At 50.9% G+C, this 15,510-nt stretch overlaps 5 protein-coding genes across 5 annotated transcripts; 4 read left to right on the top strand and 1 right to left on the bottom strand.

Moving 5' to 3' along the window:
• Positions 1-53: 53 nt before the first annotated feature.
• BDP81DRAFT_331349 (homogentisate 1,2-dioxygenase) lies at positions 54-1,577 on the bottom strand (the record flags this gene model as incomplete). The annotated part of the gene is made up of 2 exons (XM_060585497.1): positions 54-1,199; positions 1,263-1,577. The coding sequence occupies 2 exons, from the start codon at positions 1,575-1,577 to the stop codon at positions 54-56; spliced, it is 1,461 nt and encodes a 486-aa protein (XP_060439733.1).
• A 454-nt stretch (positions 1,578-2,031) lies between these two features.
• BDP81DRAFT_358554 (cytochrome P450) lies at positions 2,032-3,994 on the top strand. The gene is made up of 3 exons (XM_060586364.1): positions 2,032-2,651; positions 2,721-3,024; positions 3,081-3,994. The coding sequence occupies exons 1-3, from the start codon at positions 2,070-2,072 to the stop codon at positions 3,821-3,823; spliced, it is 1,629 nt and encodes a 542-aa protein (XP_060439732.1). The 5' UTR covers positions 2,032-2,069; the 3' UTR covers positions 3,824-3,994.
• Positions 3,995-4,219: 225 nt separating this feature from the next.
• Positions 4,220-7,432, top strand: BDP81DRAFT_358550 (uncharacterized protein). Its single transcript, XM_060586363.1, has 6 exons — positions 4,220-4,584; positions 4,649-5,777; positions 5,845-5,970; positions 6,047-6,911; positions 6,969-7,156; positions 7,217-7,432. The coding sequence occupies exons 1-6, from the start codon at positions 4,358-4,360 to the stop codon at positions 7,319-7,321; spliced, it is 2,640 nt and encodes an 879-aa protein (XP_060439731.1). The 5' UTR covers positions 4,220-4,357; the 3' UTR covers positions 7,322-7,432.
• Positions 7,433-7,960: 528 nt separating this feature from the next.
• On the top strand, positions 7,961-12,636 carry BDP81DRAFT_358546 (carboxylesterase). Its single transcript, XM_060586362.1, has 11 exons — positions 7,961-8,393; positions 8,453-8,734; positions 8,794-8,969; positions 9,041-9,396; positions 9,458-10,038; positions 10,587-10,799; positions 10,879-11,054; positions 11,107-11,154; positions 11,268-11,452; positions 11,510-11,851; positions 11,914-12,636. Exons 1-11 carry the CDS (start codon positions 8,221-8,223, stop codon positions 12,490-12,492), a joined length of 3,111 nt encoding a protein of 1,036 aa, XP_060439730.1. The 5' UTR covers positions 7,961-8,220; the 3' UTR covers positions 12,493-12,636.
• Positions 12,637-13,245: 609 nt separating this feature from the next.
• On the top strand, positions 13,246-15,469 carry BDP81DRAFT_438759 (uncharacterized protein). The gene is made up of 7 exons (XM_060591345.1): positions 13,246-13,529; positions 13,582-14,139; positions 14,237-14,553; positions 14,632-14,905; positions 14,995-15,046; positions 15,114-15,311; positions 15,363-15,469. The coding sequence occupies exons 1-6, from the start codon at positions 13,509-13,511 to the stop codon at positions 15,128-15,130; spliced, it is 1,239 nt and encodes a 412-aa protein (XP_060439729.1). The 5' UTR covers positions 13,246-13,508; the 3' UTR covers positions 15,131-15,311; positions 15,363-15,469.
• The last annotated feature ends 41 nt before the right edge of the window (positions 15,470-15,510 follow it).

Below are 15,510 nucleotides of genomic sequence, written 5' to 3'. Positions count from 1 at the left end.
GCTGTAACATGTTACACGTGATTCATTCAAATGGTCTCTTGTCAACACCACGCTTAGCTCAGATGGTTTGCCTTGTTAGATCTCAAAAGCTTAGGATCAATCTCAAACTGAGAGAAGTTGTCCACCAGATCATCCCACATCTTGGGATCGTGCTCATGCTTCTCCTTGCTGTTCCAGGCATAGTCGGTGATAGTGAGAGCTCGGCTCGTCTCGAACATGAAGGCAATGGAGCCGAGCGAGATTTGCATTTGAGGGGGTTCAGCCTTGGACGCAGCGGCGAATTGCTCGTATGCAACGCCGTGAGGCACGAATCCGCATTCGAATGAGATACTTCCCGGCTGGAACTCATCAGACCGGCCTCCGTATTCGCCATAGATCAGCCCCATCAGCTCAGAAGCGCAGTTTCTGTGGTAGTACGGCGGTCGGTAGGTGTGAGACGCGACGTCCCATCTAGGGGAGAAGATCAAGAAGTCGGCCAGGGGCGCGGCTGGGTCTCGGGACTTGGATGTCAAGACACAGAAAATAGACGGATCGATGTGGTCTACGGAAATAGAGCCCACGTTGACGAACTTGGTAAGGTCGTACTTGTACGGGACGTAGTTCCCGTGCCAGGCAACAACATCGAAGGGGCAGTGCCGTTGTGTGCTGTTGAAGAACTTTCCGCCGAGCTTGTACACGATGTTCCAAGGATCGTCTTTCGTGACCTCGTATGCGGCAACCGGGTGCAGGAAGTCGCGAGCGTTGGCCAGCCCGTTTGCTCCCAAGGGACCCAACTCAGGGAGCTCCCAGTTTGAGCCCCAGATCTCCAGGATGTATCCACGAGTTGGTCCTTCGACGTTGACCTTGAAGCGAAGACCGCGCTGAATGACGCAAATCTCACCCGGTTGCACGTACAAGAAACCGAACTCCGTTTGGATGTCTAGAGCACCTTGCTGAGGCACAATGAGCCAATCGCCGTCGGAGTTGGCAAAGGCCCTTTTTGTCATGCTTTTATTGCAAAGATAGACGTGAGTGGCGAGGCCTTCTCGAAGAGTTGGATCTCCGGAACCGGCGACAGTCTTGAGACCATCCACAAAGTCCAGGTCTTTGCCTTCAGGAACCGGGAACGGCTTCCATGCCAATTGAGTGGGAGAGATGTGAACTCGAGGGTTGATCGGGATGAAAGTCGACTCAGTGTCCTTGTTATCGGGAAGATCGGTCTCGAAGAGTAGAGTTAGCAACCCTTTTGGAACCAAAAGCCAATTGATGAATCAGGCACTTACAAATCCCTGGTGAGCTACAGCTGGTCGCGATCGGTACAGCCAAGCTTTCTTGTTCGAATGCCTGGGCGCGACGAAGGCCGAAGCCGTCACCTGTTCGGCGTACAATCCATATCTAATGCTTCTCGGGCTGTTTTGGCCCCTCGGAATGGTGCCGGCGATAGCCTCAGACTCGAAGCTGTTGTTGAACCCAGGCTGATAAGAGTACGGATCATTCGGGCGCGTCGCAAACGAAGGAACTGCGCCGTCTTGCTGCGTCGCCGCCCAGTGAAAGGCGTTTTGGAAGTCCTTCGGCTGGAGATCTTTTGGCGCTGCCATGACGAAGTTAAGATAGCTAGCTATCTGAGTGCGTGGAGGGGTTACTGGTGAGGGGCTGACGATGACGACGGCTCAATGGAGCTATCTGTCGCTTTTGTAAGAAATGCTCCCCTGTCCATTGCGGAAAGCTTCACCCCACATGGAGCTATCTGAGCTAGGGCAGCTACTCCACACGGCCTTCACAGCAGTCCGTAAGTTGGAGCGTGTGGAGGTTCGGAGAGCTTCGTTGTCGCCCTGAGACGACCTGTGTGGGATTCCAGTCCGGACAAGTCTCCTAGTGTGCGGGGATGTGGTGTCTCTGTCATGACTGACAAAGTCGCCGAAGTGGGCTCGTGCTCCAATGCGGGCACAACAAGTAAGTGTGCATAGTGTCCGCTGGACTAAGAAGCAACACTTGTTATGAAAGATGGCTATTAGAATGAGGTTTGCACAATCTCGCATCAACTTCAATCAGGGCAGACTTTAATTGCGACCACGACGTGATTATACATAATGTCGTTACTCAAGTTACTAAGCTTTCTCTCTATCACCATAGTTGTAGCTCACTTTTACATCAAGAGCAGAACAACTGCCACTCCGAAGGGGTACAAGACCATCCCAGGACCAAAGGGATGGCCTCTAGTAGGCAATGCGCCTCAGCTAGGCTCAGCACCACATCGACAAGTCCAACGATGGGCTCAGGATTATGGCGAGATTGTCAAAGTTCGCCTTGGCTGGGAGAACTGGGTCTTCGTCAATAGTCCAGACGCCGTCCGCGAAATATTTGACAAACAATCGGCAAAGACCTCTGGAAGGTCGCCGATGCCGGTTCTATCTGACCTTTTGTCTGGGAGCAACAGACTCTTACTTTTGACTTATGGGACTAAATGGCGGCAATTGCGAACGATCGTGCACAAGCTCCTCACGCCGAAAGCCTCGGACACGTACAAGCCATCCCAAGAGTTTGAAGCCAAGCAGCTCCTCTACGACATCGCGACCGATAACGCAGACCAAGAAAGTTTCTACATGCATGTGCGCAGATATACAACATCGGTTGTGCTTACCAGTACATACGGACTTCGTGTTCCTAAGTGGGTACGTAGTCGTTCTTAGATCAACTTCTCTTAGAGGAAGATGTAGCTAACCCCTGGTTTGAAAACACAGGACTGCGAAGATGTGCGCCAGATTTACGAGCTCTTGAAAGACTTCACTGAAGTTGCAGAGCCTGGCGCTTACATCGCGGATATGTTTCCTCCGCTTGCCAATCTTCCATCGTTTCTTCAGTGGTGGCGACCGGCTGCTATTCGTGCTTACGGAAGGCAGAGAAAAATCTGGATGCATTATTGGAATGGCTTGAAGACATCGGTGGCTGAGAAGAAAGCCCCAGAGTGCTTCGTGAAACAATTTATGGAGTCAGACTTTGAGAAACTCGGCATCACTGACGTCCAGGCTGGTTTTGTTGCAGGCTGTGAGTACCCTCTCCGGCTCCCTTATTGCTTATTCAGGAACTGACTCTTAGTAAAGCCATGATTGAGGCCGGCTCTGAGACAACTTCCTCGGCGTTGAATAGCTGCATTCTTTATCTGGCGGCAAATCCCAGAGTGCAGGATATTGCCAACGAGGAGTTAACGCGAGTGATCGGCGATAATAGATCACCAACGTTTGCAGATGAAGCTAGTTTGCCCTACATCAGAGCAACTGGGAAAGAGGTCCTTCGTATCCGGCCAGTCACCACAATAGGGAGCCCGCATTACACGACATCAGACGTTGTCTACAAGGACTATTTTATCCCCAAAGATACTGTTGTTGCCATCCCGCAATATGTCTTGCATTTCAGCCCCGACAAATGGACTGACCCCGAAGACTTCAACCCATCACGTTATTTGGCTTATCCTGAAAAGGCTGGCTTTTACGCCGCTCAGGGAGACGCCAAAGCTCGTGACCACTTTGACTTTGGTGGAGGGAGGCGCATCTGCCCTGGCATGCATTTGGCCGAGAACAGCCTGTTCATCACATTGGCCAAGATCTTGTGGGCCTTCAAGATCGAGCCGGCATTGGATCCGAACGGCAGCGAACTGCCGGTAGATCTATCCGATGAAGCTTATGAACCGGGGATCAACACACTTCCCAAACCCTTCAAAGTCCGATTCAAGCCACGCAACAACGGAAGAGCTGAAGTTCTCAAATCTGAGTGGTTCCAAGCAGAAAGAGACGGATTCTACTTGGGAAGCGTCAAGGTTGACACGAAGGGCATGGTAGTAGCATAGCAGTAGAGCGCGACGGGGAACCAACGGAGAGCGATCCGCCCGTGTTCCGTCTTTCGAGTCATTGGCTGCGTTTCGTCCGAGCTTTAACATACAAGGTCCACACGTCTGCATGGGTCAAACGGAGCATTAAGGCCAATAGCAACTAGCATATTTGTACAAATCCTTCTCAGGTCCAACGTTCTCAATGCCGGTGGACACAAATGCGATGAACCCCACACTTTTCCCCGCAACCACCGTGGCAGCGAAGAGTTGATAATAACTTACTGATCAACTTGCTGCGGCGGCCCGCGGGCGTTCCCCGTGTCCGTCTTGGCGCTATTATGTCAATCTTCGATGACGATGCGGTCTGGTTGGTCGCTTGTGGACGATACTCCAACAAACTGAATCGTGCTTCCCCATGTTCTCCCCAACAACGCGGTAGAATTTACTGCTCAACTTACTTTACTCTCGAGATACCCGTCCTACACCTTATCGACAAAACATTGTATACTTTGCCTGCCTCGTCCATCACCGAACCCAGAAACTTTGTTCTCCATGTCTTCTATCACATCCTTGCCTGCGGACGCGACAGGGCAACTTGAGGCATCAACCGAGACCACCAAAGCAGGGGAGAAGCGTGCTCGTCGTGCTACTCGCCCTTACAAATGTGCCCACTGCCCAAAGGTCTTCAAACGCAGTGAGCACTGCATTCGTCATGAGCGTAGTCACACAAACGAGAAGCCTTATGCTTGCCAGTACTGTTTGAAGACGTACTCAAGAAAGTGAGGCTCCCTTGAAATGACCCAGCGCTATTTGGGCAATGGTCAGTGATTAATCGAAAGGCAGAGATCTCGTGACACGGCATGAGAAGACCCTACATGCGGAACACAATAGCAAAGTCATCGATGATCCGTCCGACGATGATGCATCGGAGGAGGAAACTTCGAGTGAAAGAGATCATCCCCCTAAGCGACATCGCGCCTATCGCACCCCTTTGAGCCAGCCCTCGCTAGGAGATGGCCCAAGGAGAGACTCTTGCTCGTCAACTCTAGTTTCCAATAGCATCGTGGTCGCAACGCAGCACAAGAGCAAGTCGAGAGAGACTCAACAATTTCCACCACGCGGACAAGCAGCTCTCACTCCTCCGCAAACGCACGATGCCTCGACTTCGAACTCAGCAGACGCCTTGGATATGTTTTTCGACACGAATCCCGGCATAATCTTTGGCCATAGTCAGCCGCAAGGCCTACCCATGACCCAAGGGTTTGTCTTTAATCGGCTACGAAATCAACTCAGCGAAGGCACTACGGACAGAGACCGTATGATAAACGGTCACCCTCAGCTTACAGAAGAAGATGGCTCAGGTCTTGGTCCCTTGGACTCTTTTCTCGCAGATCCAACTTCACAGCCAATATTGCCCATGTCTGAGGAAACCTTTGATTACACGCACGACTTTGGCTTCCTCGACGCTCCGGACTGGATGGGATTATCAAACCCAGACACTGGCCTTGAAGCCTCAAATGATTCCAATGCCAGTTCTCTAGAGCAGCCATGCTCATCGGAAAGGAGTCTACATCAAGCAGATAAGCAGTCTCAGTCAGGAGCCTTGAAGTCCAGGTCTCAAGCCGTTTCTGAGCGCAACCTTCCACGTCTGCTTGAGAACAAGCGATCTCCGAAGCCAAGTCTCACCATGGATAAGCCCCTGCACGACTCAATCTGTAGAGACGTGAATAAGCGGCTTACCGGTCCTGACATATCAAAGGACATTCCTCCCTTGAAGGCCTGTCAAAGCTTTCTCTCTAGTTACGTGGAGTGTTTTCATTGTCACCTACCTTTGATTCACATCCAGACGATTTCGCATGGTGATATTCCTAGTCCCCTGATACTTGCTATGTGCAGTATTGGCGCTCTGTATCGCTTAGATCGCCGTCGCGCACGGCGTCTTTGGGACCTGGCGCTGAGATTGATTGAGCCGGTGGGTTGTCTCTTCTCATGTATGATGATATTCCAGGCGAACTTGAGTGCTGATGATCATCTCGCAGATCCTTACGAGAGACTGTCCACTCTGGGTTATGCAAACTAAATTTCTGTTGACTTTCTTCGCTATTTTCAGTGGCGATAATGACTTGGCGGCCCAGTCTATAGGAGAGAGCAGTCACTATACCTTGGTAAGTTCCAGCCACGATTCGATACTGCTAGAGCCTAGCTCAGAGTCCCGAACTACCACTTATAACAACTCTCTAGTTATACGCAAAGGTCCGGCATCAGCTGCAACAAGACAACGTGGATCTCCTGAGTTCAACTTGGGCAGACTGGGTACAACGCGAATCATGGAAGAGACTCCTCGGTGCCATATACGTGGCGAGTACGGTCAACACCATCATATACGGCCTCAGTCCTGCCTTCAATGCCAGCCAGGATCTTGAAATCGAGCACTTCCATGACGAAAACCTCTGGAATGCTTCATCTGCCAACGAATGGCGAGAGCTGCGTGCCAGTTACAGAAAGAGGAACTCAAGAACCACCAAGGATATTCTAGAAGATGTCTTGTCTAAGAATACTAATGATTCCAGATTTGAGTCATACAACATCTCACCGTTCTCTGCGCTCATTCTGATGCATGCCGTCTTGATACACACCTGGCAGCTCTCCCAGCTTTCGCAAACCTCGGCAGTTTTCTCCTTTCAATCAAAGACCGGGAATTCCTCTTTAGGGAAATCTCTTCTCGCAAATGCCCTGAACTCATTGGACAGGTGTCACGGGCTGCTGAAGCAAACCAGAGAAGGCCAGCTTGAGGATATGGACGACAACGACATCACATCGCTATGCTTTAGCTCACACGCCATACTCAGGGCTGCTTACATTCGGCTCTTTGACAACACCAAGAGTTTTGATCGTCTCAGTCTGCTCGCAGAAGATCCAAGTACCGTTGACAGCTCCGTCACCATGTTTACGAACATGAAGCTGGAAAGAAACGTCGACTGTGTGAAGGCCATCGAGAAAACGCTGGAAGGAATTCAGCTACCAGTGAAGATGGGGCATATGCTCATACGGAAAACAGCTGCTTTCCGATGGAGCGTGGAGCATGCGGTTGCAGCTTGGGACAATGGTGAGTTCTACCGTGTAAAACACAACGTGAAAGCCTTAAAGCGAACTAATTTAATAGTCCTCTTCACCACGAAATGGGCGCACACAATCGAACTAGATATGAGGAGAGGTATCGAGCCCAGTGCAGCCGAAGTAGACCTCCTCATGAAGATAAAAGACATTCTCGAGGAGGCAGACTATGATGCAAATGAGAGCGCATCCATCGCTGCAGGCTTAGCTAAAACCTGCAGTCTCTTCCTTCAAGATGTAAGGTCCCCTCTTAGTGCCTGTCTATTCCTCAGGTTATTGTTAACAATGTGCAACTAGGTATGGGTCTGGGGTATCACAGTGAGAATGGGCGATGTTCTGGAACGATTGGCAGGGGCATACGAGCGAGAGATGGAGGCTGCTGGGCCTGCTTGTCAACCTTAGAACCAGACTAGCGCATTCTAGCAGGCCTGATCTACATCATACCAGACTTCAGGAAGTATATCAAATGTGTACCGTCCCGCCGGCGTGTGATCAGTCATCAACAAACCAACGAATAACTTTATGTAGGCATGATCCTTCGCTGTGCTTCCCTACTAGCAACAACTCTCCAACTCGGGCCAATCAACTTCGCGATTAGCCCAACGTCATCATCAGATAAGACACGGTTTCATCGCCATGAAGACTTTCAAAGCATATCAAAGCGCAACCAGAGCAGCGTTGTTTGGAAGGTGACTGATGAGGCTAGCGCTGGAGTGTCACATACTTAGGCTGCATGCTGTTGATGCCACAGCCTCCGGATCCCACTTCAAGCGAGCTCGAATCCACTATGCCACCAGAGTTGAACTGACGAGCTTGATTCGCAGCTAATACACCAATAGGATGTCAAACCAGCACTCGTAGCCAATGCTCAAGGCTGGTGGCCGCTGGTTGGGCGGCTTGACGCGTTACTGACGCGATTCTCACAGCAACCCAATGTGGGGGAGCTATCAAGCTGCTCGAATTCCATGCGGGGTAATGTGGGGTAGCTATCAGGAGCTTCGACAGCAAGACGAGATGCATTGCTGGAATCACTCCGGGTGATCCGCTTCCCGGGTGATCCGGTTGCTCGCCTTGAGGGTGTGAATTCAGCATCGATTATCAATCCGAAGCCAAGTCGATAAACCAGACTCTGCTCCAAGCCGCCAAGTTGATGATATTTCTGAAGTCTTTGCTGGAGTCTCCGTCTACTTGTTACCTCAGGCGCATCAAGCTCGCCGATCAAACGAACCAATCCTTCCTTGACATCTACTCCTTTGCTAGCAAGTCTCACTCTCCAAAAGCACTGAAGTACCAAGAGCAAGATGGCTTCAACCGCACAAGATTTCGATCACCCGATTATTGGGCAAGTGAAGGGTCAAGCATCCGACGGCGTGATCCAGTTCCTCGGTCTCAAATATGCTACTCTGGAGCACTGGTTCGACAATGCGAAACTCGTCCAGTACGATGGTAGTGGAATGAACGCTACACGCCATGGGTATGGTATCCGCATGTTCTTCGACAATGTCAAATCACTTAGTTAATCGCGTCTATCAGACCGCAAGCCATATCCGATCCAGAGGGTGTCAAGAATGAACACATGATCATTCAGAAGTCGCTCCCAACAGCCGAGTTCCCCGGTCTGTCGGGGACTGAGTGTCTCAATCTGAATTTGACAGCGCCCCTAAATGTTGGAGACTCAGAGCAAGTGCCGGTTCTAGTTTTCATTCACGGCGGAGGGTTCGGCACGGGATCCAACTGGTGGCCTCAGTATGACACCAAGCGCATAGTCCAAAGGGCTAATAAGCTTGGAAAGCCCATCATCGCTATCAACATCAAGTATGACATATCTCCAATCACACGAGTCGTTCTAACTTTCGCAACTAATATGTCTATAGTTACCGCCTCGGGATTCCTGGATTTCTAACATCAGAAGAGCTTCGCAAAGAGGGGTTCAAGAGCAACCAAGGCCACCATGATCAGAGGACGGCTTTGGAGTGGGTGGGAAAATACGTGTCGGGATTCGGGGGAAATCCTGAACGTGTGACCGTTGTGGGTGAAAGCGCTGGCGGCAGTAAGTCTCATCCTTCGGTCATTCGGCCTTTCGGTCTCGAAACCGAGAGTGCATCTCTTACTTTTTCTTAGTCTCGGCGAGCCGTCTATTATACTCTGAAAAAGCTCTTGCCTCTCAAATCATCATCTTGGGAGGCTCGCCGCCATCCCTCCCACCCCTGGATCTCGGAGTGGCTGAGCAGGCCTACAAAGGCGTTCTCAAAGCTTCGGAAGCTGAAGATGTGAGTTCGAGTGAACGTATCAAGATCTTGTCAAGGGCATCCCCCGAGGAGCTTTCCTCGAAGATTGGCAGGAGCCTTCCTTTTCTACCGGTTCTTGATGAAGAAACGGCCCCGTTCGTGCCGACCTTCGAAACAGCATCAGCTGGGAAGTTAGTTCCCAAGACAACTTCTTGTAAAGCTGTCATGGTCGGGTACGCTCCCTTGGATGTGAGTTCCATCAACATCTCGGTCTCTCTCTCGGCTTAATGTTAATAAACCAACCACACAGGCGAGCATATTTGGGTTTATGGGTCTTTTCCAACGCAAGGAGAACATCGCAGCCTCATTCACGCAAATCATCAACGCAGCTTTGTCACACCATGCCGGCACAGCTGCGCAGATTCTGCAGGCATACGACATCAATGACACCACAAACGACGATGAGGCTTTCATCCGAGTTCTGCAATTCGCCTCTGATATCGGATTTCGGGCGCCGGCAGAGTCATTTGCCAACAGCTTTCACGGCGACTCCTATTTGTTGGAGTTTGCGGAGCCCAACCCGTGGGAAGGGCCATTTAGGGGCTACAGCACCCATGTCCTCGACGTGGCATTCCTCTTCCAAAACTATAACGAACATCTCGGAGAGACGCAGCGAAAGTCCGCCGAATCATTCGTCACCGATATAATTGACTTTGTTCATGGTCAAGCTCCATGGAAGCGGTTTCAAGATGCCGGCGGGCGGGTGGTGTACCAAGATGGGACGAGAGCTTACAAGGAGGCCGGGGCCAGCACGGCACGGTTTGATTTGCTCCTCGAGTTGGGTGAAAAGATTGGGCTGGATACACTCCTGAAGGGTTGGGAGGCTTTCCTGTTCCATCAATAGACGGTCCACGGACCAACTGGAGAGCTCCAGGCGAGGGGATACTGGTCAAAGGCATCGGGTGGTATTTATCAGTCTCTAGAAGAATCTCCCGTATTTTCGGCACGTTTACTGGTCATATTCCCAACGGCCTTTTCCTCTGTGAATTTATGATCAAAACACCAAACACTTGCTGCCTCAAAATCTTATGTGTGGCACCCTTTCACTATGTCTGTGTGCTTTCGATGATCATCGGAATTCCTGATCAGTACCTTCAAGCGAATGATCACGAGATTTCTTGGTAATTAAGTGATAGTTCAGCTGCAGTTCAACGTTGAAGCAGAGGGGGTGTGTGTGTTTATGTGTATCTATGTGTGTGTCTTTGCCGCGGAAATAGTCACCTGATGCGGGGTCGACTTGCGAAGATAGAGCTCCTGGCCGCGGGGAAACCACCATTACTCATCCAGTGTCCTCCACTTGACACTTGGTCTTTCGTCCGGTGTATCCTGTCCCACGGAGATGACCTAAAGCTCGGATTACAGTTGGGAAATCCTGCCAGAATTAGCGTAACTCTGTTTGTTCTTTCCTATGCCGTTGGAATAACGATGGCCTATACAATAGAAAGCAAATCTCTGGGTTCAACTCTACGTGGCGTTGATTTAGGGACGATCGCACAGTTTAGAGGCATCCCATATGGAAACATTGTTTCGCGATTTGCGGAACCCGAGCCAATAGTGGCCTTGCCGCAAGACCTCAACTGTACTGAGTTTGGGTAAGTTCTTTTGACGTTCGGTCTGAACATGCCACATAGTTTTCGGTGAAGGAAGGCTGACTAGTTCTCGTGTTCACAGCCCTCGGTGTCCTCAAGTCAAGGTTGATGTAGGGCATCTATTGCGCATACCTCCTGAGCACAGGCTACCCGTTGAGGCCGAAGACGAGTTTCGATGCCTCAACTTGGACGTTACAGTGCCCAAATCACAAGAGCTGCTGACTGACCAAAGATTACCTGTTTTGGTCTGGATACACGGTATGCTTGTCATCAAAAGGGGCTGATGTTTTGACTAACAAGGACATCTCAGGCGGCTCACAGGCGGTTACTTTTGGAAGCGCGGCCTCTGGCGTGTGCGGTACGAATTGCGCCCTGCTCTCCGCTATGTCCCCTTATCCATACCCAAAAGATCCTTCGTGAAATGTATCGCATTAGCGCTAGCATACTAGGCACTGACAGCTGCAAACTTAGACACGAGAAGAATTGTGGAAGATTCTGTGAGCTCGAGTAAACCAGTCATCGTCGTGACAGTTCAGTATAGACTGAACATCTTCGCGTTCGGAAGCGAAAGTAGCTCGAGTAATCTCGCCCTGAAAGATCAATCATTGGCTCTGAGATGGGTCACTGATCACGTTCCGGATTTTGGAGGTGACCCGGTAATAAGTCACATTCCCATCAGCCAAAGGCGGGAAACCACTGACGAGCTTCCGTAGAATGATGTCTCACTGGCTGGAGAAAGTGCTGGAGCGGTATACTGCCACGCCCACTTGGCGGCCGGCCTTCGAGTGAGAAGAGTCCTACTGTCTTCCGGCTCGCTGTACCTTTCTCCTCCTCAGCCAAGGCCAAAGGCTTCCGCTCTACGCCAAACACTCCTGAATCACCTTGGTACACTGGGTGACTGTGACTTAAGCACAGCCCCTGTTGAAAATCTGGTCAAGGCCATGGAACTGGCTGGAATACATTCGTGGTTCCTCCAGGTGGATCCTTCTCTTGTTGGGTGGGAGACGGCAATAGGGGCTGCGGAGAGCGTGATGATAGGTGATGTTCAAGACGAGGTATGTGGTGAACCCCTGGGCTCCAACTAGTTATGCTTCTTTCAATTAACGTTCACAAACAGGCCGTTCTCTGGCGGGAGGGCATTTGGAAAATGGAAGCTTCTGAGATTGATCAGGCTTTCAACTATGCCGGCGAACGTCAGGACACGCTCAAGAATCTCTACAACATTCACGCTGACAGACGGTCCTCTTCCAAGATAGGAGCATTGGACTTCATGAACGACTACAAATTTCTTCTCCCAGCGGAGAAAATTGCTCGCCTATTTAGGGCAGCAAACAAACCCGCCTATCGATATCTCGTCGATGAGTGCAATCCCTGGCAACCCTCAAATGGAGCTCATCACGCGGTGGACTTGCTTTTTCTATTTGGTGGATTCGATCTTTCATTCGCTCCCGGTGCACAACGGACTGGCAAGCAGATGCGCAAGTCAGTGATCGAATTCCTTCACTCCCAGGAGCCATGGCAGTTGGGTAGCTATGCAGCGTTCGGACCTTACGGAATGTTTCAAGAACTTGATAGCGCCGGCGTCAAGCTCCGAAGACGATCGGAACAGGCGGAATTTCTGCATTCAGTTCCTTCAGAGATCTTGGATAAGGTGTTCTTTGCCCTCGCCGCCGGGAGGATTAGCTTACTAAACTGATTGCATTTACAAAGCGCGTCACATTAGTACGAAAACACGTACGAGTAGTAGTTCAGTAGTAGTGTGGTAGTCTCAATATTTCCAAAGTTTGGCGAATCTTCCCAGAATTGATTTCCCAGATTCCCGCTATTGTTGGTACTGCCCAGAATCCGAGACATATGACTCGCCCAACCAGACTTGACGGCATCTTGGATCGCTCTGATGCCAAACTAGACTAAAATGTGCTTGTGGCCTGCCCTGCAATACGTGCGTTCATGGACCATGTCCATATGCCTGCTCGTGTCGGCTTCTCAAGATGCTTCCACCTGCCTCACATGGGTCCTCTTTCCGACGGGACGACGGTTGCGGGGTTTAACTCGCTACTTTTTGACAAAGAGACTCCACAAACCGTTCGATTATTGAAATACAGCCATGCCGAAAATAGTCAGGCCAACAATCAGTGGGCCACCTAGGTGCCTGATGAAGAGAAAACTAAGGCAATCTAATTAGATAGTACCCCATGTGGGGGACACACAAAACATTGTTACATCGCTGGTTGATGGATGGTGGGGTCCACGGGTGTTTGTGGAGGCTAAGTCCGGCGAGCGTTCATCCTGGATGTGGAGGAGTTCCGGTGCCCGCGCCGGTGATGGGCGCGGGGGAACGGGGATCATGCGGTATTCACATGAGACGTAGAGTGAGTGAGCAACGCATCATCGAATGTAACTTCCAACGAATTCATAACTGCAAAGGTTCTTTTACTTCAAAACAGACCCGGAGTACGTTACTTCATAACAGACCCTGAGTGTATTCCGTCCCCTACAACCACAAATGCACACGCCCTACTGTATGTTACATTGGACTTGAACCATACATCATTACACGTACGGGTACACCGTACATCAAATTTACCAGATAATTATCTTCCGAGTGAATCCTCCCGAGCTTCCTTTCTTCGCAATAACCCCATAACAATTGGGTGACCGAACCTTCTTTGACAAGCACACCTCCCCCTACTCTGTACTGACTAGCTAGCCATGTGCCCAGGGCTGAAAAATGTAAACACTCTGGCCTGTCCACTATCAGACTTTGACTGAGCATACCGTTTAGGTTATCATTGTCGGGGCCGGCCCTGCTGGGCAGCTGCTAGGGCTGCTTCTGGGGCGGGACGCCATTCCCGTTACGATCGTCGAGCAGACATTGGAGCTCGACGATAAGCCGAGAGCCACACACTACGCTCCACCGGCGATGAAAGTCCTGAATCGTGCCGGGCTGGGGAGCGACCTGCGGAAAGACGGGTTTCTTCCCGATGGAGTCGCATGGCGTAAGCCAGACGGGACGCGCATTGCGGGCATCAGCAACGAGATTGACGGTGATGATCCAGATCGCATGGTTGCACTGCCCTTGTGCGACCTGGCGCGGTTGATCTACGATCACTCGAAGCATCTGCCATCAGTCACGTACCTGTTTCATCATCGGGTGACAGCCATCGGTCAAGACGATTCCCGTGCCTGGGTGGACGTGGAGAACGGGGACACAGGGGACAAGTCACAGCTTTTTGCGGACTTTGTTATTGGGTGCGACGGGGCTAACAGTATTGTCCGGCGATCGCTGTTTGGGAACGAATTTCCTGGTAGGACATGGGACGAGCAGATCGTGGCCACGAACGTAGGTTATACCCTCTTTCGGCCCGTTGTTATGTGGTTCTCTTGATCGAGAAGTCCGGGTGCTCAAGTGTCAGGTCGACGAACTGATGAGCTCACAGGTCTACTACGACTTTGGCCGCTTTGGCTACACAGACTCCAACTTCATTCTAGACTCGAAGGACTGGTTCATGGCGGCCAAAATCACCAAAGACGGCCTATGGCGTGTAACGTATGGCGAAGCTACGGGCTCGACGTCCGAAGAGATTCTCGGCAGGCAGCCGGAGAGGTTTAGAAGTATACTACCTGGACACCCTAAACCGGACGAGTACAAGCTCGTCAGTATCAGCCCATACAAGGTCCATCAACGGCTAGCCAAGAGAATGATTGCCGGCCGGATTTTGCTCGCTGCAGATGCAGCGCACCTCTGCAACCCCTTGTAGGCATCTTTGCTCTTTTCGCTCGGTAATCTCCGTGGCCCGTAGCGCGCAGGTTGTGCTGACGATCGTCATGGTAGTGGGGGTCTCGGCCTCACCGGCGGCATCGTCGACGTCGAAGGTCTCTACGAGTGTTTGTCCGGGATGTATCGCAATAAGGCGAGCCGGAGCATTCTGGAAGTCTACGACCAAGTGCGTCGACAGAAGTATCAAGACATTATTGACCCGATATCCAGCGACAATTTGCGACGCATGTTCAGCGTCCACCCCGACGAGGTGCTGGCTTCCGACCCGTTCCTCAAGCTTTGCAAAGACGCTGAATCAGATCAAGAAAAGCTGAAAGAATTGAGCAAGGTGAGTTTGGATGACAGGCCACTCTGACGTTTTGATCGTTATTTCTTTTCAGTTTCGCAGTTAGGCTCACAAAAAGGTTCTACTGGCAGGGCGCACAAGCACTTGGCTATGACTTTACGAAGCATTACACTTCTGGAGATGGTGAGTAGGAGGAGGAGTAGGTACTCGTCTTTAGCAACAAATAAGCTGAGCTAGCAGCAAAAAAAAGAAGACTCACCGGCCTAAATCGATTGGTTCTCGGGAGAAGCCGAATCAGCACAGCAAAAAAAGACCCGGCACTGGGAACATTGTTTACCGCAATAGGCTAAATGCAAATATGCTCGATGTTGTCGTATCTTTGACAATGCATGAACTGTCAAACTGAACCAGCAGAATGATAGCTTCTGCCACACCGTTGGTCAGCTCTGTGCGTACTGGCTACTAAGGATGAATTGCCGACAACTAAACTTTTGAAAAGCGTAACAGACAGACTGCATTCGGGACACCCGATGGAAAGCTCGTCCAAGCACACGAGATCTCGCAACCCACAAGGGGGGACTGGGGGGGAGGGTGTGTAGGGAGAACCTCTGATCGAAAGAAACAGCGACGAGAAAACATGCTGGGTG

The sequence above is a fragment of the Colletotrichum phormii genome, assembly GCF_030913505.1.
Source record: "Colletotrichum phormii strain CBS 102054 chromosome Unknown BDP81scaffold_27, whole genome shotgun sequence".
NCBI classification, from domain to species: Eukaryota; Fungi; Ascomycota; class Sordariomycetes; order Glomerellales; family Glomerellaceae; genus Colletotrichum; species Colletotrichum phormii.
Note: the sequence above shows the minus strand (reverse complement) of the source record. Positions and strands in the feature narration are given on the sequence as shown.

Bases quoted from the DNA above. Each gene is read 5' to 3' on its own strand.
- BDP81DRAFT_358554 (XM_060586364.1), top strand. From the start codon at position 2,070: ATGTCGTTACTCAAGTTACTAAGCTTTCTCTCTATCACCATAGTTGTA. The intron at 2,652-2,720 runs GTACGTAGTCGT...TTGAAAACACAG, and splicing joins GACTTCGTGTTCCTAAGTGG to GACTGCGAAGATGTGCGCCA. The intron at 3,025-3,080 runs GTGAGTACCCTC...CTCTTAGTAAAG, and splicing joins GGCTGGTTTTGTTGCAGGCT to CCATGATTGAGGCCGGCTCT.
- BDP81DRAFT_358550 (XM_060586363.1), top strand. From the start codon at position 4,358: ATGTCTTCTATCACATCCTTGCCTGCGGACGCGACAGGGCAACTTGAG. The intron at 5,778-5,844 runs GTGGGTTGTCTC...ATCATCTCGCAG, and splicing joins CGCTGAGATTGATTGAGCCG to ATCCTTACGAGAGACTGTCC. The intron at 6,912-6,968 runs GTGAGTTCTACC...CTAATTTAATAG, and splicing joins GGTTGCAGCTTGGGACAATG to TCCTCTTCACCACGAAATGG.
- BDP81DRAFT_358546 (XM_060586362.1), top strand. From the start codon at position 8,221: ATGGCTTCAACCGCACAAGATTTCGATCACCCGATTATTGGGCAAGTG. The intron at 8,394-8,452 runs GTATGGTATCCG...CGCGTCTATCAG, and splicing joins ATGAACGCTACACGCCATGG to ACCGCAAGCCATATCCGATC. The intron at 11,852-11,913 runs GTATGTGGTGAA...GTTCACAAACAG, and splicing joins TAGGTGATGTTCAAGACGAG to GCCGTTCTCTGGCGGGAGGG.
- BDP81DRAFT_438759 (XM_060591345.1), top strand. From the start codon at position 13,509: ATGTGCCCAGGGCTGAAAAAT. The intron at 13,530-13,581 runs GTAAACACTCTG...CATACCGTTTAG, and splicing joins TGTGCCCAGGGCTGAAAAAT to GTTATCATTGTCGGGGCCGG. The intron at 14,140-14,236 runs GTAGGTTATACC...ATGAGCTCACAG, and splicing joins AGCAGATCGTGGCCACGAAC to GTCTACTACGACTTTGGCCG.